General features: G+C 50.5%; 1 protein-coding gene across 1 annotated transcript in view; it reads left to right on the forward strand.

The window, feature by feature from the left end:
* PAN3 (poly(A) specific ribonuclease subunit PAN3) overlaps positions 1-26,230 on the forward strand; it is a 1,123,747-nt gene that overhangs the window by 694,142 nt on the left and 403,375 nt on the right. Inside the window, exon 16 of the mRNA XM_085621639.1 lies at positions 26,019-26,158. Coding sequence (XP_085477765.1) covers positions 26,019-26,158 — 140 coding nt within the window. The remainder of the gene's footprint in view (positions 1-26,018; positions 26,159-26,230) is intronic.

A 26,230-nucleotide genomic window follows, 5' to 3' on the forward strand; every position in this document is an offset into this window, starting at 1 on the left:
TGCCTTAATGGACACGGTAAAACAATCTGAAAGAAACACGTTAGTTAGATTCCTCACCTTAGAATAGAATATCCCCAGGCGTCAGACTGGATCCGGAAGATTTTTCGTCAGCAATACCCCTTGCGCGTCGCTAGGCGTCGTCTGCGGCTCCGCGTCCGTCGTCGGCGTCGTGCGCCGGGATGACGTCGTCGGAGTACTTAGACGCCGCCCTCGCGCGCTGACGTCAGTTCTTCTTTTTTCCGCGCCAGTAAGCGCAGATCCGGGAGAGCTACCCCTTTTAGTCTTTTTTGACTAAATCTTTTTTGATCATTTTTGATCCTTGTCTGTCGACATCTGGTGCCGGTAGGATGCCTGGGTTCAAGGCTTGTGAGGATTGTCATCGACTGATGTCGGTGACCGATCACCACCGCCGGTGCCTCTACTGCTTAGGCCCCGACCACGACGCGGAGTCGTGCAACGACTGTCAGGCCCTGACTTCGAAGGCTAGGCGGGAGCGGTCCCGCAAGCTTCTCGAGCTTCGCCACTCGGCTCCGCGTCGTGCGCGATCCCGGTCCAGGAGGAGGTCCAAGGATCGCTCGCGGAGCCCTAGCCGACGCCATCGCTCGTCCGGCTCCAAGTCGTCGGGTAAGTCCAAACGCTCCAAGAAGTCCAAGAGGCGACATCGCTCTTCGGACTCCCCTCGCCGGTCGCGCGACTTGGCCGAGGGTCAGGGTGGTTCCACCCCCGCGGCTCCGGCGGAGCCGCAGGTGCCGCGTCCGCCCCCATACCTTCCGGTCCCTGGGGCTGACGCGGCGCCGGCGGAGATCAGTGCCTTCCTCTCGGCCATGAGGAGCCTGGCCCCGCCGTCGACGCCCGCTGGCGCGCCTTCGGGCCCCGCGGACTCGACTGGGCGACCTCGCGTGCCGGCGGCTCCGGCCCCGGCGCCGTCGACGACTCCGGTCTCGACGCCGCAGGTCCCCGCGGGGCCCTTGCCTGGGCCCCAGTCGACGCCGGTTGACCTAGTCACTCCTCCACCGGCGCCGACGCCTGAACCACCGACGCCGTCACCGGCGCCGCTGACGCCGACACCTGTGACGCCGACACCCCGGTTTAGCCCTCATCCGGACCCGACGCCGGCACGGCGTCCGCCGACGCCGCATCCGACGCCGCTTGAGTCCTACCATCTCTACAGTCCGGTTCCGATCATTCCTCCTGTTTATCAGGAATCGGAAGAAGGGGGCGACTGGGAGGGGTTCGAGGACCCTCTGGCTGTTCAGTCACAGCTTTCTCAGGACTGGGCAGATGAAGTGGGGGAGGCCAGTGGGCTGGACACCTCGCCAGACACTGGATTCACTTCTCCTCCGACCGTGGCTTCGGAGGAGGGTGCAGCATTTTCTGTGGTGCTGCGCAAGGCGGCTGAGGCCCTTGAGCTCGAGTTGCCTGCCGTGGCTGTGAGGACTAACATCCTCACTGAGGTGCTTCAAACCTCAGCAAGCTCCACTGAGCCTCTGCTGCCGTTCAACGAGGCCCTCACTGACGTTCTGCAGGGCACCTGGTCCAAGCCCTCCACAGTTCCTCCTGTGGACAGGAACGTTGCCAGGCGCCACCGCCCTGCTCCGGGCGACCCCAGTTTCCTGTCCCAACACCCCACCCCCGAGAGTCTGGTTATCCAGGCCTCTACTTCCCAATCCTCCTTCCCGACCGCTCCGCCGGATCGGGATTCCAAGAGACTCGAGCAGTTCGGCAAGAAACTGTTTTCGTCCCTTAGTTTGGGCCTGCGGTCCTTAAATACCGCCTGTCTCTTGGACCGTTATTCCCATTCCCTGTGGGATACGGTGGAGGACGTGCTGCCCCTGTGTCCGGAGGAGGTCTGGACGCGTCTTACCCAGGCTTTGGCCGATGGGAGGGATGCAGCACGGCACGCCATACGATGTGGGCTTGACACCACGGACTCGCTGGGTCGGGCGATTTCCACCACGGTGGCGCTCCGCCGCCACGCCTGGATGCGGTCCACGTCATTTTCCGGGGATGTCCAGACAACCCTCATGGACATGCCCTTTGATGGCACTCGCCTGTTTGGTGAGAAGGCGGACAGTGCGCTGAACCGCTTTAAGGACTCCCGGGCTACGGCCAAGTCCTTGGGCCTCGCGGCTCCGCGGGCGCACACCTCCGCTTTTCGCCCCTTTCGTGGCCAAGGAAGGGGCGCCTCCTCACGTCCGCAAAGCCACCAGCCGCAGAACCAACCTGCGCGCGGTCGCGGACGTGGCTTCCGCCGTGGCGGAAATGGAGGCCGACGTGGTCAGCCCACATCCACCCCGGCAGCATCCGCCTCAAAGCCTTCCTAGTCCGAGCTTTCAGGCCCATACCACGCCAGTGGGCGGCAGAGTTCGCCATCACCTGCTCCACTGGCGGTCCATAACATCGGACAGGTGGGTGCTGCAAATCGTCCGAAGGGGCTACTCCCTCCCCTTCGAGACGACCCCTCCAGCCATGCCACCGCAGCACCACCGTATCTCGGGGGATCATTTGGATCTTCTCCGCGAGGAAGTTTCGGCTCTCTTGGCCAAGGGGGCCGTCGAGCGCGTTCCGAGTCCAGAAGTAGGTCGTGGTTGTTATTCCCACTACTTTCTGGTTCCCAAGAAGGGCAAGGGGGGCCTACGCCCTATCTTGGACCTCCGGAACGTCAATGCCTTCCTCCGAAAGGAAAGGTTCAAGATGCTAACGTTGGCTCAGGTTTTAGCTGCCCTAGACCCTGGAGACTGGATGGTAGCGTTGGACTTGCAGGACGCTTATTTCCACATCCCCGTCCTGCCGGCCCACCGGCGTTACCTGCGGTTCACGGTGGGCCAAGAGCACTTTCAGTTTACCGTGCTCCCCTTCGGCCTCACCAGTGCCCCTCGGGTGTTCACGAAAGTGATGGCGGTAGTCGCAGCTCATCTGCGCAGATCAGGGGTTCCAGTCTTCCCCTATCTCGACGACTGGTTGTTGAAGGCGGGCTCGCCCCAGGCAGTCGTCTCCCACCTCCAGACTACGGCGGATCTCCTGCATTTGCTGGGGTTTTCCATCAACGTGCCGAAGTCACACCTGAGTCCCTCTCAGGAGCTCCTCTTCATCGGAGCGGTTCTCGATTCGGCGCGGTTCCGGGTCCATCCACCGGAACAGCGGGTCCGGGATATACGGGCCCTGATTCCCATCTTTCGGCCTCTATCCCGGGTTTCGGTCAGGCTAGTGTTGCGGCTTCTGGGGCTGATGGCCTCCTGCATCCTACTAGTGCATCACGCCAGGCGGCGCATGCGGGCTCTGCAGTGGGACCTGAAGTTTCAGTGGGCCCAGCATCACGGCAACCTGTCCGACCATGTCTTGATCTCGGAGGGCACTGCACAACAGTTGCAGTGGTGGCTCACGGACCGCGAGTGGGTCAAGGGCAAGAGCCTCTCCCTTCCCCAACCAGAGCATGTCGTAGTGACGGATGCGTCCCTCCTGGGATGGGGTGGCCATATGGGAGAGGCGGAGATCAGAGGCCTCTGGTCTCCGGCGGAGTCTCGTCTCCACATCAACCTGTTGGAGTTGAGAGCGATCCGGCTTGCACTGAAAGCCTTCCTTCCCTCTGTCAGGGGAAGTGTCGTGCAGGTGTTCACGGACAACACCACCGCCATGTGGTACTGCAACAAACAGGGCGGGGTGGGGTCGTGGACCCTTTGTCAGGAGGCTCTGCGCCTCTGGACATGGCTGGAACACCAGGGCGTCACCCTGGTGGTTCAACATCTGGCGGGCTCTCTGAACGCCAGAGCAGACAAACTCAGCCGCCGGTGCATGATGGATCACGAATGGCGTCTGAACTCCGAAGTGGCGCAAGGCCTATTTTCAGCAGTGGGGAGAGCCTTGGTTAGATCTATTCGCCACCGAAGAGAACGCGCAATGTCAGCAGTTCTGCGCGTTGGAATTTCCAAGGCGGCACTCGCTCGGCGACGCTTTTCGTCACGAGTGGAGTTGCGGTCTGTTGTACGCCTTTCCGCCTATACCACTTCTGCCCAGAGTGCTGAAGAAGATCAGGCACGACCGGGCCCAAGTCATCTTGGTGGCTCCGGATTGGGCACGAAGATACTGGTATCCCGAGCTACTCAGTCTGTTGACCGATCCCCCGATACGTCTGCCCCTTCGGGAGGATCTTCTGTCGCAGCAGCAGGGGACGGTCCTCCACCCGAACCTGTCCAGCCTCCACCTCCATGCGTGGAGATTGAGTGGCGGCAGTTGATGCCATTTGACTTGCCTCCTGAAGTCTGTGATATCATTCTGGCAGCCAGGCGTCCCTCCACAAAGTCGGTATACGCCTGCCGGTGGAACAAATTTGTGGCATGGTGCACAGCAAAGGCTGTGGATCCCCTTTCCGCCCCTCTTTCTGAGGTTCTCCTCTTCCTTCTTTCTCTGGCCCGGCAGGGCTCTGCCCTGGGCACCCTGAAAGGTTATCTTGCTGCCATCTCCGCCTTCTTGCGGCTTCCTGATCAGCCTTCTCTTTTCAAGTCCCCTGTGGTTACACGCTTTCTAAAAGGCATTACACACACGTTCCCTCCTGTCCCTTTTGTGATGCCTCAGTGGGACTTGAATCTGGTTTTGACATTCCTGATGTGCGCTCCCTTCGAGCCGCTTCACAATTGTCCTCTTCGTCTTCTAACTCTAAAGACTGCTTTTCTGGTAGCCATCACCTCGGCTAGACGGGTGAGTGAGCTCCAGGCTTTATCTTCAAAGCCTCCTTTTCTGTCTGTTCATCCGGACAAGGTTGTCCTTCGGCCTCGTCCCTCCTTTCTTCCTAAAGTGGTGACTCCATTTCACCTTGGGCAGTCTGTCACCTTGCCCACCTTCTTTCCGCCTCCGCATCCTTCCAAAGAGGAAGAGAGGCTCCACCGCCTGGACCCAAAACGTGCACTCTCCTTTTATCTGGACCGCACACAACAGTTCCGGGTGGACGACCAGCTTTTTGTTGGGTACGTGGGCGCTAAGAAGGGGAAAGCTGTGCACAAACGAACCATCTCTCGGTGGGTCGTTTTGTGTATAAAAATCTGCTATTCCTTGGCTAAAAAGGACCCTCCTGTTGGGCTGCGCGCCCATTCTACTCGGGCCACGGCGGCTACTACTGCCTTGGGACGGGGAGTCCCTTTGCAGGACATCTGTCAGGCGGCGACGTGGGCTTCGCTACACACGTTTGCCAGGCATTATTGCCTTGACAGCCAAGTCCGGAGGGATGGCTTCTTTGGCCGTTCTGTCCTCCAGGACTTTCTGGTGTGATCTTGGTTCGCAGACCCACCACCGGGGATGGTATTGCTTGGGTATCTATTCTAAGGTGAGGAATCTAACTAACGTGTTTCTTTCAGATGAACAAGTTACTTACCTTCGGTAACGATGTATCTGTAAGAAACATTAGTTAGTTAGATTCCTCACCGACCCTCCCATCCTCCCCGTTCTGCGAACTGACATCTAGGGTTAAGGCTATCCCTTTCAGGGCCCTAGATTTTATTTTTGGCACCAGTGTCGGTCTTTGCATGGCTCTGCGTTCCTGGCGCGGAAGGCTATGTACAAGAACTGACGTCAGCGCGCGAGGGCGGCGTCTAAGTACTCCGACGACGTCATCCCGGCGCACGACGCCGACGACGGACGCGGAGCCGCAGACGACGCCTAGCGACGCGCAAGGGGTATTGCTGACGAAAAATCTTCCGGATCCAGTCTGACGCCTGGGGATATTCTATTCTAAGGTGAGGAATCTAACTAACTAATGTTTCTTACAGATACATCGTTACCGAAGGTAAGTAACTTGTTCGTTAGCTCCAAAGATGCCGCAGAACAATCAAAGTTATTTTTTAGAGATCATGGTGGATACGCAGGCTGCTGCTCGCCAAGTTATTCCGTCTGGTTTGGACACTGATGGATCAGTGGTAAGAGTGGTGGGCTCTTCTATTACTACAAGGAGGCATGCCTGGCTTACGTCTTCAGGGTTCTCTCCTAATGTCCAGAATACTCTCCTTGATCTTCCGTTTGATGAAGCCAAGCTTTTTGGGTAAAAGGCTGATTCTGCACTGCAGAGGTTTAAGGACAGTAGAGCCACGGCTAAATCTTTGGGTCTCCAGTCCCAAACTACAGGGTTTGGATTTCAGAGATATAGTGGTTTTGGAAGGATGTCTTCCTTTCGAAGCCGTCAACTTCAGCAGCAGCAGAACCTTCAGGACAAATACCTTCAGGACATCTTACAGAGGAGAGAACCGAGGTCGTTTGTGGGGTGTAGCCCATCAACTCTCTTCCTCCTCCTCCTCCTCTTCTGCCCCTACCACTGGTGTCACTGGAAAGCAGCTCTAGATCCCCCATCTTGGAGCATGCTTGTCCTGTAGGAGGTCGGGTGTCCCATTTTCTACAAGATTGGAAATCTATCACATCAGACCTTTGGGTTTTGAATCTTGTGGAAAATGGGTACGCCCTCCCCTTCTGGGAGTTTCCTTCTCCTTACCCCCGCCAGGGCTGGTGCTCAGAGGACTATTAGTTGCTTCTGCAGCAAGAGGTTCTTGTGATGATACAAAAAGGTGCGATAGAGGTTGTGTCCCCAAGAAGGACGGCAGGTTAATGCCCATCTCAGCGTTTTGATTTTTAACCTCCAGCAGGAGAAATTCAAGATGTTGACCCTAGCTCAGGTTCTTCTGGTGCTGCAGCAAGAAGACTGGATGGTGTCGATTGATTTGCAGGATGCGTTTTCACATTCCCATCCTGAAGTCGCATTGGAAGTATCTTCGTTTCATGTTAGGGTCCCAACACTATTAGTTTGCGGTCCTCCCGTTTGGTCTTACTTCAGCACCTCAAGTCTTCACAAAGGTGATGGCGGTGGTGGCAGCACATCTCAGTAAGTCGGTGATTCCTGTTTTCCCTTACCTGGACGACTGGCTGCTCAAAGCAAAGTCGCCAGAGATGGTGTTACATCATCTGCAGGTAACAGTGCAGCTGTTGTACATTTTGGATTTCTTGATAAATGTGCCCAAGTCTCACCTGGTGCCCTCACAGTGCAACCTGTTCATTGGGGCAGCACTGGATACTACAGTGTGTCGAGCCTTCACACCTCCGCACAGGATTCTCGACATTCAGGAAATGGTTCCCTTGTTTCACGATGGAGCGGTTGTTCTAGTCCTGAAGGTCCTACGCCTGCTCGGTCTGTTAGCTTCCTGCATTCTGTTGGTCAGCCATGCACGCTGGCACATGAGGGGGCGCTCCAGTGGTGCCACAGTTGCCAGTGGTATGAGCACACCGGGGATCTCAGGGAGATGGTCCGGATCTCCAGAGACACTGCAGCGGATCTGTCTTGGTGGAGTGTGCAGGGCAACTTGTCTCACGGAAAGCTCTTTCAGCCTCCTCCACCGGTGGCCACAGTGATCACAGATTCCTCCACTCTGGGGTTGGATGCTCATCTGGGGGATCTGGAGGTCATAGATCTTTGGTCTCCAGAGGAAAGGTTGCCTCACATCAGCCTTCTGGAATTGTGGGCGATACGTTTAGCAGTAAAGGCCTTCCTTCCATCCCTTCGTGGTCAGTCAGTTCAGGTCCTGACGGACAACACTACCGCGATGTGGTACATCAACAAACAGGGAGGTGTAGGGTTGTATCGTCTCTGCAGAGAGGCTCTGCAACTCGGGCTCCAGGCCATCAGATTTGTGTAATGGCAAATCAACTGGCCGGTGTGCTGAATGTACGTGCGGACAGCCTCAGTCGGCATTAGTCGGCCGATCACGAGTGGCCGCTTCATCTGGACGTGGTCCATCTCGTCTTCAAGATGTGGGGATTCCCTCGGTTGGACCTCTTTGCCACTCGTGAGAACACGTACTGCCCGTTGTTCTGCAGGCTCCAGTTTCCGATGCAGGGAGTGTTGGGGGACGCGTTTCAGTTGGATTGGGGTTCGCGGCTCCTTTTCGTGTTTCCCCCCATAGCCTTGATTCCTTGAGTTCTGAGGAAAATTTGCCGCCAAGACCGGGCGCAAGTCATATTGATCGCCCCGGATTGTGTGGTTCACAGATCTACTTAACCTCTTATCGCACCCTCCGCTCAGTCTCCCTCTCAGGACAGATCTCCTCTCGCAGTCGCAGGGGCAGGTTCTACACCCCCAGCTCCAGAGCTTGCACCTTCATGCCTGGAGATTGAACGGGGCAATCTGAGTTCTTTCTCTCTCCCACCGGATGTGGTGGATGTTATTTTATCATCCAGGAGCCACTCCACCAAATCTATTTATTCCTCTAGGTGGTCCAAATTTGTTAAATGGTGCGGAGAGAGGTCAATTGATCATTTGAAAGCCCATTTGTCTGACATGCTAGGGTTTTCTTTCTTTGGCCCAGCAAGGTTGTGCTGTGTGTACAGTAAAGGGATATTTGTCATCCTTGTCGGCTTTCCTATGTTTGCCGGACCAGCCGTCTTTATTTAAGTCCCCCATTGTTATGAGGTTCATTAAGGGCCTTACCAATAGGTTTCCTCCCACTCCCTTCATTATGCCTCAGTGGGATTTAAATCTTGTTCTTACATTCCTAATGGGTTCTCCTTCTTCTTTCTTTTAAGACTGTCTTCCCGATTGATATTACCTCGGCCAGGAGGGTAAGTGAGCTTCAAGCTCTTACTTCCAAACCTCCGTTTTTAACCATTCATGCAGAAAAGTTGGTTCTCAGGGCCAGGGTTGCTTTCCTGCCTAAGGTGGTTACTCCTGTCCATCTTTGACAATCCATTACTTTACCTACCTTCTATCCTCCCCCTCACCCTTTCAAGGAGGAGGTGAGACTTCATCACCTGGATCCTAAGAGAGCTGTCCGTTTCTATCTGGACAGAACCAAAGATCTGAGACTGGACGATCAGCTCTTCATGGGCTATGTTGGACGAATGAAGGGCAAGGCTGTGCACAAGCGGACTCTTTCCAGGTGGGTCATCTTGTGCATCAAAATCTGCTACGCCTTGGCCAAGAAGGAACCACCTGAAAGTATTAGAGCTCATTCCAACAGAGCTTAGTCTTCTTCGTCTGCTTTGGCTAGCGGTGTTCCTGTTGTTGACATATGTAAGGCTGCAACTTGGGCTTCCCTCCACACCTTTCCGAAGCATTACTGCTTGGATTCGGAGGTTAGCAGGGATGGCCATTTTGCCCGTTCTGTGCTTCAGGATTTTTTGGTATAGGTTGGTGGACACCTTCCTCCGGGAGTGGGACTGCTGTGGGATTCAATTCAAAAGGTGAGGAATCCACAGGCAGATGTATCCATTAGAAGAACAAGTTACTTACCTTCGGTAACGCTTTTTATGGTGGATACAGTATCTGCCTGTGGATTCCTCACTGTCCCACCCTCCTCTCCGTTGTCCAACTTCGTATACCAAAAGGATTTATTGGTTATTTGACATGGTTGTTTTCCTGTGTCTTTTGATTGCCTTGCTATTGGTTTATAGGAAATGCTTTATTTCTTTAGCTTTTCCTATTTTTATATATACTGTGTGTATTTGTGTTTATATTGTATACTGTGTATATTCCAATTATGTTGTCGGTCCACCCGTTAGCCTCGGAGGCACGGATAAAATGTGTGAAACTGATGTCAGCACGTCGATGAGGTCCTCTTGTGGATCCGATGACATCAGACAGTCGTGAGTGGAGAGGTGCCATTATGACGTCCTCGTCGACTTGGGAGAGCTAGGAAAAAAGTTTCTGCGGAAAGCTGGTGCACGGGAGAATAAAAAAAAAAAAAAAAAGGTGAGGAATCCACAGGCAGATACTGTATCCACCAGAAAAAGCGTTACCAAAGGTAAGTAACTTGTTCTTTTAGGCCCTGTGGTACCTGCAGAAAGAAAAGGCTGCACATCAATGACGCCTATAAAGACTGCCTTTACTATGATCACAAACCATGTAAGGTATGTCGCACTTTTTCATCAAAGATTCTAAAGGACCGTGAGTGGAGGCTGTTATTATGGCTGCAGAGGTTTAAAGACAGGGAGGACCCTGTATCTTCTAAGGAGAGCGAAGGTTCCTCAAGATCCTCCTCAGACACCTCAGAAAAGTCCTCTGGACGTCTCACCAGGTCACTCCTCGCAGCAACCTCCAAAAAAGACGCACAAAAAGTCTTAAAAGGCTACTAAAAAACAAGATCTGCCTTCCAGAGCGTCTCCTTCGCATCAGAGTTTGATTTCTGTCAAAAAATCTTTTCAGAAATCAGCTTCAGACCCTCCTACTCCTCCCAGGATGCTGGTTTCTGGTCCAGGGAGGACCTGGCTTGGCAGTTCGGTCTGGACTGTTCCCTTGAGGCACAGGGTCAACAATGATTTGCATATGGCTGGGTCCATACTGGGGTGGCGTAGTGGGCAAAAGAACAATGGATTTAACCCAGATCTCTTGACTGGGGGAGAATGTTTGAATCATTCAGCATTCCGTCCGTCCATTTGTTACAATTACACTTTTCGCCCTAAGTGGGATGGGTATGCCCAGATGTGGGTCCCTTGCTCACTGTGCCACTGGCTTCAAGCTAGCCTGGCTGATGAAGGGTGACATACCCCTTAACCGGCCCCAGGAAGCTTGTTTCCGGTCCTGGGAGGACCTGGCTTGGCAGTTTGGTCTGGACTGTTCCCATGAGGCACAGGTTCAAGACTGATTTGCATATGGCTAGGTCCAAACTGGGGTGACGTAGTGGGCACAAGGACGATGCATTTAACCCAGATCTCTTAACCTAGGAGAGAATGTTTGTATCATTCAGCATTCTGTCCATCTTTTGTTGCAGTTACACATTTCGCCCTAAGTGGGATGGGTATGCCCAGACGTGGGTCCCTTGCTCACTGTGCCACTGGATTGAAGCTAGCCTAGCTGATGAAGGGTGACATACCCCGAAACTGATCCCACCCAGTATGCTTGTTTCCGGTCTAGGGAGGACCTCGCTTGGCAGTTCAGTCTGGACTGTTCCCATGAGGCACAGGGTCAAGACTGATTTGCATATGGCTGGGTCCAAACTGGGGTGGCGTAGTGGCCAAAAGAACAATGGATTTAACCCAGATCTTTTGACTGGGGGAGAATGTTGGAATCATTCAGTATTCTGTACATCATTTGTTGTAGTTACACTTACAATTCATGTTGGCGGACTATTGAAAAAAGGTTTCCTACATCCACATCATCTCCTGCTCCAGCGCTTTCATCATCTCCTTTGGTGCAAATTCAACCTCCACCCCTTCCAATGGCCCAAGTGCCTGTGCAGCAGGTTCCATCCACAGATAAAGACGAAGAGGAACAACAAGAAGGGGAAATCCAGAATATACAATCACGTCCAGACAGGTGGGATGATTACATTATCCCTCCACCAGCGTCGCCATCTCAACTTCAAGTAGACTCACCTCCAGAGAATATTGGAGGATTTCATAATCTCTTGGAGAGAGCAGCCAAACGTTTTAAACTTCCAATGCCTACTCACCAACAAGACTGTTCCCTTTACGATTTCAAGGAACCTTTTAAAAATCAGTCAGGTCCATGTCCATTATCAACTATATTTGGGATCAGGGCATTAAGATAATGAGAAACCCAGCCACAGTTCCTCCAGTCTTACCAAGGCTCAACAAAAAATATAAAGCCCCTGACGACACGCCTGCCTGTCTCACAGGTCATCCTAGGCCTGATTCAGTAATTTCACAGGTGGCTCAACGCAGGTCAAATAACCCATCAGCTCCGCTATCAGCACCTCCGGGCAAGGAGAGTAGGAGACTGGACAACATCTGCAAACATTTTTCCACTATGTCTGCATTGACAGTCAGAGCGTTCAATTCCTTAGCGCTGCTGGGGCGCTATAACAGACAGATGTGGTCAGATTTTGCCCCTTACATCAACGATCTCCCACAAGACATCAAGGAGGAGGCAACAAAAAGTTGTACTGGAGGGCGAACGCTCCGCTTCATAAATAATTGATTGCGCGATGGACATCACTTCCACTGGTTTCCGTCAGTTAGCTGGAGCCGCGGTCCTTAGGCGCCATGGATAGCTAAAGGCTACAACATTTAGGCCTGAAGCCCAGACCAAAATTCTAGATATGCCTTACGATGGACAAGAACTATTCGGTAAGCATATCAACAAAGCCCTTCAGGTAATCAAAAAAGACACTGACACGGCCAAAGCTTTGGGTACCCTCCAGTATAAAAGAAGACCTTTTCGTGGTGCAAGGAGTAAACGCCAGTCATCCTATAGGGGAGGTTACCAACAATATAGGTATCCGTCCTATACCTCCTCCAGCCAGCAATACAGGACGCAGTTTGCTCAGAGACAACAGCCTACAACTGCCTACAATAAATCTTCCTTTCGAGGGAAGGCTGGACGACAGAGTCCACCAGACGTCAATGACTTCTCACTTCTGCTGGTTACATTTCTTCATCTCCCCTTTAAAGTAGGAGGCAAAATCTCCCATTATCTCCAAAACTGGAAACAAATCACAAAGGATCGCTGGTTCATACAACTAGTAGAATTCAGCCATTCCCTAGAGTTTATGAAGCCACCCCCGCCAACACCTCCTCAACCTCTAGCTCACATACATTTGTGCCTATTACACTTGGGAATAACATCGATGATCCAAAAAGGAGCCATAGAACATGTTCCATTTCATCAAAGGGTAAAAGGTTTCTATTCCCGTTTCTTTTTAGTGCGCAAAAAGACAAAGACAAACAAGTGGAGGCCAATTTTAGATTTACGAAATCTAAACAAATTCCTCAAGAAACAATCATTCTGCATGGTCACCATTCAGGAGGTCTTACAGCTTCTCAATGGGAACGACTATATGGGATCACTGGACCTTCCAGACGCCTATTTCTATATACTCATACATAAGAAACACAAAAAGTTTCTCAGATGCGCTGTAGCCGGCAAGCATTGTCAATTCCGAGTCGGCCCCTTGCATTTTTACAAAGTGCCTAGCACCAGTAGCGGCATATCTAAGGCAACATCATCACCAGGTTTTCCCTTATCTCAACGTCTGGCTCGTCAAAGCTCCTTCTTTCAACGCTGCAAAGAAGTCTTCCAAAGCCTGTCTGCGGCTTTTCATCAAATTTGGTCTCGCGCTAAACCCAGAGAAATCAGTCCTACTGCCTTCTCGACGACTTACATTCCTTGGAGCTATACTAGATACTGTTCTGAAGAGAGCCTATCCCACATTGGAAAGACATATTCATCTGATACCCCACTGCCGTCTACACATGCGTCCTTTTCAGGAAGCTCCTAACACTCAATGGGTTCAAATAAACGGAACCTTCGACCTAATTTAAGTGACCCCACAAATGGTCACCTCGCTATCTTGGTGGACTCATACCTAGCATCTGTCTCAGGGGGTTACCTTTCATTCCACAAGCCTCTCCTCTGGTAATAACAGATGCTTCTCTGGAAGGTTGGGGGGGGCCTTCCTTCACCTTCTCAGCGGAGTCTACGCATAAATCTCTTGGAACTAAGGGCAGTCTTTCTAGCCCTACAAGCTTTCCTGCCCAGGATACAAAATTCTCTAGTGCTTGTCAGAACAGACAATACTACGACAATGCACTATCTAAATAAACAAGGAGGAACTCAATCTCTCCCCTCTCCCAAGAATCTCAACGAATTTGGAACTGGGCAATTCAACACAGAATTTTGTTGAGAGTGGAGTACGTTCCAGGGAAGGAAAATACAATAACGGATTCACTAAGCAGTTTACAGACAACCTGCCACGAGTGGGAATTGAACCAAGATACTCTCAACAGAATCTTCGCCCAGTGGGGCGAACCGACAATAGACCTGTTTGCCACAAACTGCAACGCCAAATGCCAACGCTTCGCATGCTGGCATCCCCAACAGGGATCTCTGGGAAATGCTATTTCAATGGCACGGTCTTGCGTATTTGCCTACGCTTTTCTGACAATTCCGCTCCTTCCCAAAGTTCTAAAAAAGATAAAAGCAGAACCTTGCAAACTAATACTAATAGCTCCAGCTTGGCCTTGCCAACATTGGTTCACGGAACTCCATCTCCTGTCCTTACGCCCGCCGATTTCTCGAAAGTAGTTTCCCTCTCTTCTCACGATGATCCAGAGACAAGTTCAGCACCTGGATCCAGGCTCTCTGAGATTATCGACTTGGCTTCTGAGTTCCAGGAATTACTAAACTTAAACATTCCTCTAGAGTGCAGTGAGATCCTGCCTCGTGCTAGAGCAGACAGTACCAACAGAACTTAATCTTTAAAATCAAAAAGATTCTGCGTCTGGTGTGGGTCTAAGGTGCATACCCTCAATTCCTCTTTGGAGGAAGTCTTGCCCTATCTCCTCCATCTAGCTAATTCAGGTTTGGCTCATGCTGCGATCAAAGTTCACTTGGCTGCAATCTCCCGTTTTCGAAGATCTTCTAAAGGTTCTTCCTTGTGGTCAAACAGACAGATAAAACAGTTCTTAAAGGTCTATTCAGGACCTTCCCTCCTGTAAAATCTCCGCCTTCAACATGGCAACTCAACATGGTACTTGCTCAACTTATGAAGCACCCATTTGAGCCGATACAGCAACCTGGAAAACGCTGCATACATTCACTAAGCATTACTGCTTGGATTCCAAATTGATGAAAGATGCTGCGGTGGGACAGGTGGTGCTAAGACATCTGTTTCAGTAAAGGTGAGCCTCACTTCCTTCCCAACAACCTTTCTAATGCACATTTCTCTGTTTTTTTCTCTTCGTTATGCAAATATTGATAACTATCCATTTGCTATTCCATATTCATATACATGTTTATATTTATTTATATTTATGTATTTCTATTTTAGTCTCAAGAAAGTTATTGACTATTCGTATATGTATGATTAATAAATATGACGAAATGTGCTCATTACTGCTTTTTATTCAGATTCATGCATGTGAATCTATGAAAGATACTCCAATACTGGATAAGAAATAAGCCACTTACCTGTAACAGCAGTTATCCAGTATTGGCATCTTTCATAGATTCACATGCGACCCACCCTCCTCCCTTGGATTTGGTTCACTTAGTACTCTGTTGTCTCTCTGCATACGCACGCACGGTGCTTATGAAAATCTGAGGGACTGGAAATCTTTTCAGGAAGGTTCTAGAGTGTAGTGTCAGCTGATTAATTGTTCTCATAAGTTTTTATTTTTTAATAAGGACGTAGATATGTTACTAAATATAAGGCCTTAGGCATTTTAACTTCTATGTCTATTGGGACATTACCTTTATAAATGTACCGGGGACGACAGGGAATGATTCAAGAATGTGAAGCTATGAAAGATACCAACACTGGATAACTGCAGTTATAGGTAAGTAGCTTATTTCTTCTACCCACATCAAAACAGCTTTAGGAGGAGTGCCTGTCCATTCTTGTGCAGGGAGTACGTGTTGTTTAGTTAAAATAAACCCTAGAGGGGGTGCTAGCCTTCGAAATAAGGACAGAATGTTGCTTCCGCTATTTCCTACTCCAGAAATAGGAGAGTCCTTCATATTTTAGATGTTTGACTTCTCAGGTTATTCCTGCAGAAGGCCACATTCAAGATGTTCATGCTGGCCCATGTTCTATCTGCCCTGGATCCAAGAAACTGGATGGTAGTATTGGACCTGCAGGATGCCCATTTATTTGTTCCTATCGTGCAGACCCAGAGGAGGTATGTACGGTTCAAGGTGGGCCGAGAGAATTTTCAGTTTGATGTGCTCCCCTTTGGCCTCACCTGAGCCTACATCTGTTTACAAAATTGATGGTGGTGGTCACAGCATATCTTCGAAGGATTGCCTATACCCGTCTTTCCCTACCTTGACGACTGGCTGTTAAAGGCAGGCTCTCCACAGTCAGTTGTGGACCATCTCCAGATGACTGTTCACCTTGTGACATCATTGGGGTTCACTAACATGTTGAAGTCACACTTGCCTCCTTCATAGAGACTCCCGTTTATCAGAGCCTTTCTGGATACAATATGGTTTCGGGCCTTCTCTCTCGATCAACAAGTACAGGACTTTCGGGCTATGCTCCGGATGTTTCAGTCTTGGTACTGGGTATCTGTGAGAGTGACATTGAAGCTTATTGGCCTTTTTGCTTCCTGCATCCTCCTCGTTGACATGCAGGCTCTGCAGTGCATCTAAATACTTAGAAGCCCAACACCAATGGAATCCTGCCAGTTTCCTTCCCTTTGGCTGCTCAAATACAGTTGGATGGAATGGGATGGAATAGTGTAAAGAATACCTAGCATCACAGACAAAGATTAAGAGCGGAAGGCAGGTTCTATGGAATAGTTTGAGATAAGGCCCTTTCAGTATCTCTGAATATACTAGTATAGCAAGCATAGATTTAGAAAATGGAAGTAGAAATCGTGAGCAAGACTAAGGGAATCATGAACGTGAATTTCAAGGTTAAGGACTGTTGGAGCCAAAGGACACCTCTTACAACTAATGTTCTGTTGGAACAAGGAATCGTGAACTTGAGGTTAAACCCAGTAGTCAGTGAAGAATGGAAAGCCCTGCTGGCACGGGAAACTGGAACAGGGAGTAAGAACAAGGTTACAGACCAAAGGAGCATAGATTGAAGGACAATTAGACCACTGCCAGTTCAGGGAACCCATGGTAACAGACCAGAAGCAAGAGAGCTTACAGATAAAGCAGAATGTTACACATGGTAGCCAGAGCAAACAATGGAAAAACTGAGAAACTGTCAGGTAAGGGAGCTCACAAAGCAGAATGTTGCAAAAGGCAGCAATAGCAAACAGCGCAGTACACGGCAAAGGCAAAAACCAGGAATTTTAATTCTTTAGGTTCTCAAGGAGTTTATGATGCAGGTAAATGGGTGTGGACGCAGTGTCTCCAAATGTAGACAAATCATAGAATACATTTATGTATTAAAACAATTTCATATTTACTTTCAGCTCACTGCACACAAGATGGTGGCTGAAACTAGTATGAGATGTCTGTGGAATAATGTAGCATGCAGTAAGGTGAGAGCAGGTAAAGTCCCCTCTCCAACTCTGTTTGAAAGATTGCCTGCAGATATTGGAAAGCAGCAAGGGGATAGAATAAGTACTCCACTTCAACTGCTTATCTGAAAGAAACACGTTAGATTCCTTACCTTAGAATATCCCCAGGTGTCAGGCTGGATCCGTAAAGATTTTTCATCAGCAATACTCTTGCGTGTCGTCTGCGGGTCCGCCTCTGTCGTCGGCATCGTGATCGCCAGGATTTGTGAGTACTTAGACGCCGCCCTCCCGCGCTGACGTCAGTTATTCTTTTTTCCACGCCAGTAAGCGTAGATCCGGGAAGAGCATACCCTTTAGTCACTTCTTGACTAAACTTTTTGAACTTTTTTGGTTCCTCTTTTGAGTCGACCTCGACTCCTGGTGCTGGTAGGGCTGCCCGGTTTCAAGCCGTGCAACGCCTGTCACCGACTGATGTCGGTCACGGATCACCACCGTCGGTGTCTACTGCCTTGGGGCCGACCATGATGCCGAGTCGTGCCTCGACTGTCGGGCCTTGACCTCGAAGGCTAGGCGGGAGCAGTCCCGCGAGCTCCTCGAGATCCGGCAGTCGGCTCCGCGCCGCTCAAGGTACCGGTCCCGGTCAAGGAGGAAGTCGAGGGACCGGTCACGAAGCCGCATCCATCACCGCTCGAAGTCCTCGCATTCCGGTAAGTCGAGGCACAGTAAAAAGAAGTCGAAGAGGCGACATCGCTCTTCTGACTCCCCTCGCCAGTTGCATGACTCGGCTGAGGGTTTCGGGTGGCCCCACCCGCGCGGCTCCATCGGAGCCACAGGAGTCGCATCCAGCCCCATACCCTCCGGTCCCCGGGCCTAATGCGGGCGAGATCCGGGACTTCCTCGTGGCCATGAGGAGTCTCGCTCTGCCGTCGAGGTCTGCCGGCACGCCTTCGGGCCCCGCAGGTGTGACTGGGAGGCCTAGCGAGCCGGCGGCTCCTGCCCCAGCGCCGTCGTCGACTTTGGTCCAGACGCCGCAGGCCCCCGTGGGATCCAGGCCTGGATCCCAGTCGACCTTACGACCCCTCTGCCGGCGCTGACCCCTATGGTGCCGCCCCTGGTGCCGTCTTCGGACGACGTCATCCCCAGGTTCAGTCCAGGTCCGGCGTCGGAGCGGCACCACCTGGCGCTGTCTCCGGCGCCGATGGATGAGCTCTGACCTTTCAGCCTGTCTACCAGGAGTCGGATGACGGGGACGACTGGGAGGGGTCTCAGGACCCTCTGGCACAGCAGTGCCAGTTTGATCAGGACTGGGCAGAAGAACTGGGGGATGCCAGTGGTCTCGACACCTCCCCTGACACTGGCTTTATCTCTCCTCCCTCCGTGGCTACGGAGGAGGGTGCTACCTATTCTGTGGTGCTGCGCAGGGCTGCCGAAGCCCTTCATCTGGAGCTCCCGGCAGTGGCCGTGAGGACTAACCTCCTCACTGAAGTGCTTCAACCACCAGTAAGCTCCTCGGAGCCTCTACTGCAGTTCAATGAAGCGCTGACTGACGTTCTGATGGGCACCTGGTCCAAGCCCTCCACAGTCACTCCTGTGGACCGGAACGTGGCCCGGCGCCACCGCCCTGCACCGGGCGACCCCAGCTTTCTGTCAGTGCACCCCACCCATGAGAGCCTGGTTATCCAGGCCTCTACGTCCCAGACCGCCTTCCCATCCACTCCTTCGGATCGGAAATCCAAAAGGTTGGAACAGTTTGGGAAGAAGCTGTTTTCCTCCATCAGTTTGGGCTTGCGGTCCATCAACACCGCGTGCCTTTTGGACCGTTGCACCCACTCCTTGTGGGATATGGTGGCGGACGTGCTACCCCAGTGTCTGGAGGAGGCCAGGACACGGCTCGCCCAGGCTCTTGCTGAGGGGCGGGATGCAGCACGGTACTCGATTCGATGTGGGCTTGATACCATGGACTCGCTAGGTAGGGCGATTGCAACAACGGTGGCGATTCGTCGCTACGCCTGGCTGAGATCCACAAATTTCTCCGGGGATGTCCAGAGCACCCTCATGGACATGCCCTTCGATGGCCGTCGCCTTTTTGGCGACAAAGCGGAAAGTGCGCTGGAGCACTTTAGGGACTCCAGGGCTACGGCCAAGTCCTTGGGCCTCTTGGCCCGCGTCCGCAAACTTCTGCTTTTTGCCCCTTTCGTGGCCAAGGAAGGGGCTACCCCACACGTCCGTCTAGCCACAGGCCGCAGAACCAGCCTCAACGCGGTCGCGGACGTGGATTCCGCCGAGGCGGAGCAGGGGGACAGAGAGCCGGTCAGCCCACATCTGCCCCAGTAGCATCCGCCTCAAAGCCTTTATAATCCGACCTCTCAGGCCCATTCCACGCCAGTGGGAGGCAGGGTTCGCCATTGCCTGCTCCACTGGTGTACCATCACGTCGGACAGGTGGGTGCTACTCCCTTCGAGGCGATCCCTCCAGCAATGCCACCGTGGTACCACGCATGTCGGGGGATCATTTGCAACTTCTGCAGGAGGAAGTTACGGCCCTCTTGGCCAAGGGGGTCATCGAGCGCGTTCCTGGCCCAGAAGTAGGTCGGAGTTGTTATTCCCACTACTTTCAGGTTCCCAAGAAAGGCAAAGGGGGCCTACGCCCTATCTTGGACCTCAGGAGCGTCAACGCCTTCCTCCGGAAGGAGAAGTTCAAGATGCTCACCTTAGCTCAGGTTCTGGCTGCTCTAGACCCTGGAGACTGGATGGTAGCATTGGACTTGCAGGACGCATATTTCCACATCCCCGTCCTGCCGGCCCACCGGCGTTACCTGCGGTTCACGGTAGGCCACGAGCACTTTGTTTACCGTGCTCTCCTTCGGCCTTACCAGTGCCCCTCGGGTGTTCATGAAAGTGATGGCGGTGGTCGCAGCTCATCTGTGCAGATTAGGGGTTCCAGTCTTCCCCTATTTCGAAGACTGGTTGTTGAAGGCGGGCTCGCCCCAGACAGTCGTCTCCCACCTCCAGACTACGGCCGACCTCCTGCATTTGCTGGGGGTTCTCCATCAACGTGCCGAAGTCTCATCTGAGTCCCTCCCAAAAGCTCCTTCTCATCTGAGCGGTTCTGGACTCAGCGCAGTTTCAGGTCTATCCTTTGGAACAGCGGGTTCGGGATATTCAGGCTCTGATTCCGATCTTTCAGCCTTTATCCCGGGTTTCGGTCAGGTTGGTGCTGCGGCTGCTGGGTCTGTTGGCCTCCTGCATCCTGCTGGTACATCATGCCAGGTGGCGTATGCGGGCTCTGCAGTGGGACCTGAAGTTCCAGTGGGCTCAACATCTGGGCAACCTGTCCGACTACGTCCTGATCTCGGAGGGCACTGCAAGGCAGTTGCAGTGGTGGCTCACGGACCGCGATTGGGTCAGTGGCAGATCCCTCTCCCTACCCCATCCGGAGCACGTAATGGTGACGGATGCGTCCCTCCTGGGATGGGGGGCCACATGGGAGAGGCGGAGATCAGAGGCCTCTGGTCTCCGGCGGAGTCCCGGCTCCATATCAACTTATTGGAGCTGCGGGCGATCCGGTTTGCACTGGAGGCATTCCTTCCCTCTGTCCGGGGAAGTGTGGTGCAGGTGTTCACGGACAACACCACCGCCATGTGGTATTGCAACAAACCGGGCGGGGTGGGGTCGTGGACCCTTTGTCAGGAGGCTCTGCGTCTCTGGACATGGCTGGAACATCAGGGCATCACCCTGGTGGTTCAACACCTAGCAGGTTCTCTGAATGCCAGGGCGGATGAACTCAGCCGCCGGTGCAGGATGGATCACGAATGGCGTCTGAACTCGGACGTGGCACAAGGCCTCTTTCGGCAGTGGAAAGAGCCTTGGTTAAATCTATTCGCCACCCAAGAGAACGCGCAATGTCATCGGTTCTGCGCATTTGAATTTCCAAAGCGGCACTCGCTCTGCGACGCTTTTCATCGCGAGTGGAGTTGCGGTCTATTGTACGCCTTTCCGCCTATACCACTTCTGCCCAGAGTGCTGAAGAAGATCAGGTGCGACCGGGCCCAAGTCATCCTTGTGGCTCCGGATTAGGCACGGAGATACTGGTATCCCGAGCTACTCAGTCTGTCAATCGATCCCCCGATTCAACTGCCTCTTCAGGAGGACCTTCTGTCACAGCAGCAGGGGACGATCCTCCACCCGAACCTGTCCAGCCTCCACCTCCATGTGTGGAGATTGAGCGGCGGCAGTTGATGCCATTTGACTTGCCCCCTGAAGTCTGTGATGTCATTCTGGCAGCCAGGCGTCCCTCCACTAAAACGGTATACGCCTGCAGGTGGAACAAATTCGTGGCATGGTGCACAGCAAAGGCTGTGGATCCCCTTTCCGCCCCTCTTTCTGAGGTTCTCCTCTTTCTTCTTTCCCTGGTCCAGCAGGGCTCTGCTCTGGGCACCCTCAAGGGATATCTTTCAGCTGTTTCTGCTTTCTTACGGCTTCCTGATCAGCCTTCTCTTTTCAAGTCCCCTGTTGTTGCTCGATTCTTTAAAGGCATTACTCATATGTTACGTCCTGTCCCTTTCGTAATGCCTCAGTGGAACTTGAACCTGGTGTTAACCTATCTGATGTGTACTCCTTTTGAGCCACTTCATAATTGTCCTCTTCGTCTTCTAACTCTTAAGACTGCTTTCCTGGTTGCCATCACCTCTGCCAGATGGGCGAGTGAGCTCCAGGCTCTTTCTTCTAAGCATCCTTTCCTCTCTGTCCATCCGGACAAGGTTGTTCTCAGGACTCGTCCTTCCTTTTTCTCTAAGGTGGTAACTGCCTTTCACATCGGCCAGTCTGTTACATTGCCCACCTTCTTTCCGCCTCCCCATCCCTCGAAAGAGGAAGAGAGGCTCCACCGTCTGGACCCAAAACGTGCGCTCTCCTTCTATCTGGACCGCACCAATTAGTTCCGGGTGGATGACCAGCTCTTTGTTGGCTACGTGGGCGCTAAGAAGGGGCGGGAGGTGCACAAGCGGGTCGTCTTGTGTATTTAGGCCTATTATTCCTTGGCTAAGAAGGAACCTCCTGGGGGGCTGCGGGCCCATTCCACTCGGACCACAGGGGCTACTACTGCCCTGGGACAGGGAGTCCCTCTGCAGGACATTTGTCAGGCAGCAAATTGGGCCTCGCTGCACACGTTAGTAAAGCATTACTGCCTGGACAGCCAAGTCCGGAGATACGACTTCTTTGGCCGTTCCGTTCTCCAGGACTTCCTGGTGTGATCTTGGTTCGCAGATCCACCACCGGGGTTGGTATTGCTGGGGTATCTATTCTAAGGTAAGGAAGCTAACTAACGTGTTTCTTTCAGATGAACAAGTTACTTACCTTCGGTAACGATATATCTGTAAGAAACATTAGTTAGATTCCTTACCGCCGCACCCATCCTCCCCGTTCTGCGAACTGATATCTAGGGTTAAGGTCATCCCTTTCAGGGCCCTTGATTCATGACACCAGTGTCGGTTTCTTGCATGTCTCTGCGTTCCTGGCGCGAAAAGCTATGTACAAGAGCTGACGTCAGCGCGCGAGGGCGGCGTCTAAGAACTCCGACGTCATCTGGCGATCACAACGCCGACGACGGACGCGGAGCCGCAGACGACGCCTAGCAACGCGCAAGGGTATTGCTGACGAAAAATCTTTCCGGATCCAGTCTGACGCCTGGGAATTTTCTAAGGTAAGGAATCTAACTAGCTAATGTTTCTTACAGATCTATCGTGACCGAAGGTAAGTAACTTGTTCTTCAGTGCGTTTCCAGGCCGGCTAGTATGTGGAAAGGAGCCCTCACTTTTAGAATGGGCAGAATCCTATGGAAGAGCAGTAACAATCAAAAAAAGTTATTTCTCCCACTTTCTCTCTTGTCTATATTTCGGGTTCATTGGGCGACAGGCACTATGTTGGGGGGGGGGGTCAGGCCGTAGCCTCCGCATTGGTGTAGGGTGGGGGGGTAATTCAATGTTTCTAATTAGTTCTATGGGCCTTTTTCTTTTATGTTCCTGCGCTATACTTGTTTCGATTCGGGGTCCGGGTGAGGGGTGGATTGAGTGGGGGCGGCTCTGGAGGGGTGCGTAAGTACTCATGTGACTATCCTGTTATGTAACTGCATCGCCTCACTGCCTGAGATTTTCCTTCCATGGTCGTTTTAATGATGCTGCTGCTCTCCCGTGTGGTGAAATTATTTTGCGGACTCGAATCTCCTTGGTTCTTATTCTTTACTGACTTTTTCCTCTAAAATTATTTTGAAAACCTTAAAATTAACCTTCACTTCTCCTTCCCCTGGTGTCAAGGATCTCTCCAGTGTATAACTCCTGACTCGTTGCTGATTTTGACCGTTGATGCACAGGGGATGTAATGTTTTGTATCAGTGCTGAACCGTATCGTGGCCGGCCTGATGGTTGTAGGCCCGTATTTGTTCTTTTGCTATGCACAAATAAAGGTTTTTAAAAAAATAAAAAAAATAAAAAGTTATTTCAAAAAGACGACAAAACCGATCCATCCAGTAATTCACCTTATGAGAACTAGATGAACTTGATTTTATCATATTGTCAGGAGCGTTACAAATTAGTTCTCTATACTATAGAACAGACCTATGGACTTATTTTGAAGTATTCTCTAGCTAACAAATGCTCTTGGATTCTTTGGGCCTATATGAATCTTTTAGTGCAGTGTCTCAACCATTGTTTTTTCCACCTTACCATGTATCTTTACAATTCCAAATATAATTTAAATTAATGTAGTATTAAAAGAACCTAAATGTTAATTACAAAATAAAAATATAAAAGCACGTTAAGTGGTCCAGAATATCGGTGTGCGCAGTTTAAAGTAAATGCTTCATACAAACTGTTCTACATATAGGTATTCATTTTTTCACAACATATGTACAATATCAGTCAGATTTAATTCTTTATTATCTTGCGCCATACACTTAGCAATGAACAGGAATTATTTGCTTCTCTCCAATTCTATTTTGGTGCACTAAAACAGCTTATGAGCAGACGTTTGAATGCCCAAACCACATAATCTGTATGAACATTGTTCTCGAGGTAGCCCAGTCAAGGCTTTTGTGCTGCCAAACAGTGCTATTTGACTTAAGTGAAACAAAATAGATTCCGGAGTTTTAGTTCTTTAATACCATAAATAGAAGTGCTAGTCAACTGTGATATTTCTAAATACAGTGTAAATAAAGCAGATTATTCAGTTTGATTTTGGACTAGAGAATAGACTTTAATGTTGACTTACCTGTTGAGGCAATTTATCCATCCATAATAACTCTGAATTAAAACCATAATCGTTCATGAGTAGACCAAGTGGGAAAATGATTTCGGAAAGTCCAGGAGTAATAGTGGTGGATTGGAATTTCCAAAAGACTGAGATAAATTACTTGCCAGATTGCCAGTTTCTGAAGGCTTCCTCATAGGTTTGGCTAGAGTGAAGTTGCTTTTGTGAGGCAACACAAGAGATTCTGTACAGGTTAGGTGATGAAGTGGATAAAAAAAAGAGGGTGGGTAAAAGGCTTGTGAAAGGGAAAGTTGGTAGCAGTGATTTGGGAGGAATTATCTTCAGATGGTAAAGTGATAAATACTATCTATGAAGGCTTTCTGCAAAAAAAAATCGTGGACTAATAAGCAAGTGTTCTTGTGGCTAGTTTAAACATGGTGCATCACTCAACAGTACTATTGCTGTTGAAAATATCGCTTTCCTCCTTGAATGCACAAAACTCCTTTGTATTGAGATCTCCTGCTCAATTCCTTTTTATATTTGGGTTGTGGAGAGCTTCTTTTCCGCCCAGCCCTCCTTGTGAGCACTTCACTACGGCTCACAGTGGGGTCACTGCTTCCACACTGTCTCACCTTCAGGCTCCTCAGACATGCTTGCTGGGCCTCTCATTTTTATTTCATTCTGAGCTCCTTTCTGTTGATATGCTTGGCAGATAGAGCCCCCATGCATAATAATGTTTATTAAGTTCCAACGCATAACCTTGTGAGATCTCAATTGTGTTGTGCCTCGCTGCTATCAACCCCATTATAATCACTACTTTACTACCAGCACTGTTATCACCCCTGCATCACTGCCTGCATTGTTTTCACCTCTGCATGTCTGCCTACACTGTTATCACCACTACATGACTGCCTACACTGTTCTCACCACTACATGACTGCCTACACTGTTCTCACCACTACATGACTAGCAGCACTGTCATCACAACACTAATTATCACCAGTTACTATTACAGCTGCCACTACCATCATTACTACCATTATCACCAACACTGAAACTATTACTACCACAGCTATCACTTGCTTCTCCGTCATCTGTCACCATCTTCGTCACCGTGATCATCGCTTATATCTCTATCACTACTGCAACTACCACCATTACCACTGTTGCCTCCCCATCATATTATCTATTGTTGAGTTTTAAAAATAAATCTGCATTGACCTCTGACCAGTAGAACCTCAGTCTTACCACTGAGTAACCCTTTTGCTTCCCTTAGTTGTTACTTCGGTATTAACTTTTTTTTTTTAGCTTATTTTTACTGGTGTAAATCATTTATATGTAGTAGCTTCTCAGTTCAATAGTGTGTGGGAAGTACTATTTCTCCATGCAATTATTTGCAGTTCAATGCCTTTAGATTTCTTTCTGCTGAATTCTGGATTATTACTCGTACTCTTGTGCTACTTGTAACATGCATGAACAATTAACTAATGTTGATGTATTCAGGAAAACTTTGACCATGACTAATTACAGATGAATAATTTCTCAGTTCTAACTCCTCTCTGTTCTGAACGATTTGTTTACCATGTTCTTGTCACAAGAAAATAAAATGTTTGTGAATATTTCTAAATAAAGGGCAATTGCTTATCTGTGTGAGGTATAGTTTTTTACAAATACTTCTAGCTTTAGAATACCAATAAATATAGAAATACTTTCCCCATTGAATTAAGACCCCAACAAGTAGGCCCTGGATTTCTATTAAGGTACTAAAGTTCAAGATAATAATTTTGGTACTCCATTATCCTTAAGAGCAGGTAATCAATTCTAATTTGTTATGGTGGCATGCAAATTCAATATTTTTTTTATATTTCCCTATAGCAAGCAGATCTGATCTCATTGGGAAAGGTTGTGTTGGCTTTGGCTTGTAACTCTTTGGCTGGAATTCAACGAGAAAGTTTGCAGAAAGCCATGGAATTAGTTACGATCAACTATTCATCGGACCTGAAGAATTTAATTGTGTAAGTTCAGTTTAACTATATGACAGTAATACATGATGGTGCAATATAGGCCTGGTTCCACTGAGATTTGAA

Source organism: Triturus cristatus, chromosome 8 (assembly GCF_964204655.1).
Source record: "Triturus cristatus chromosome 8, aTriCri1.1, whole genome shotgun sequence".
In the NCBI taxonomy this organism is placed as follows: Eukaryota; Metazoa; Chordata; class Amphibia; order Caudata; family Salamandridae; genus Triturus; species Triturus cristatus.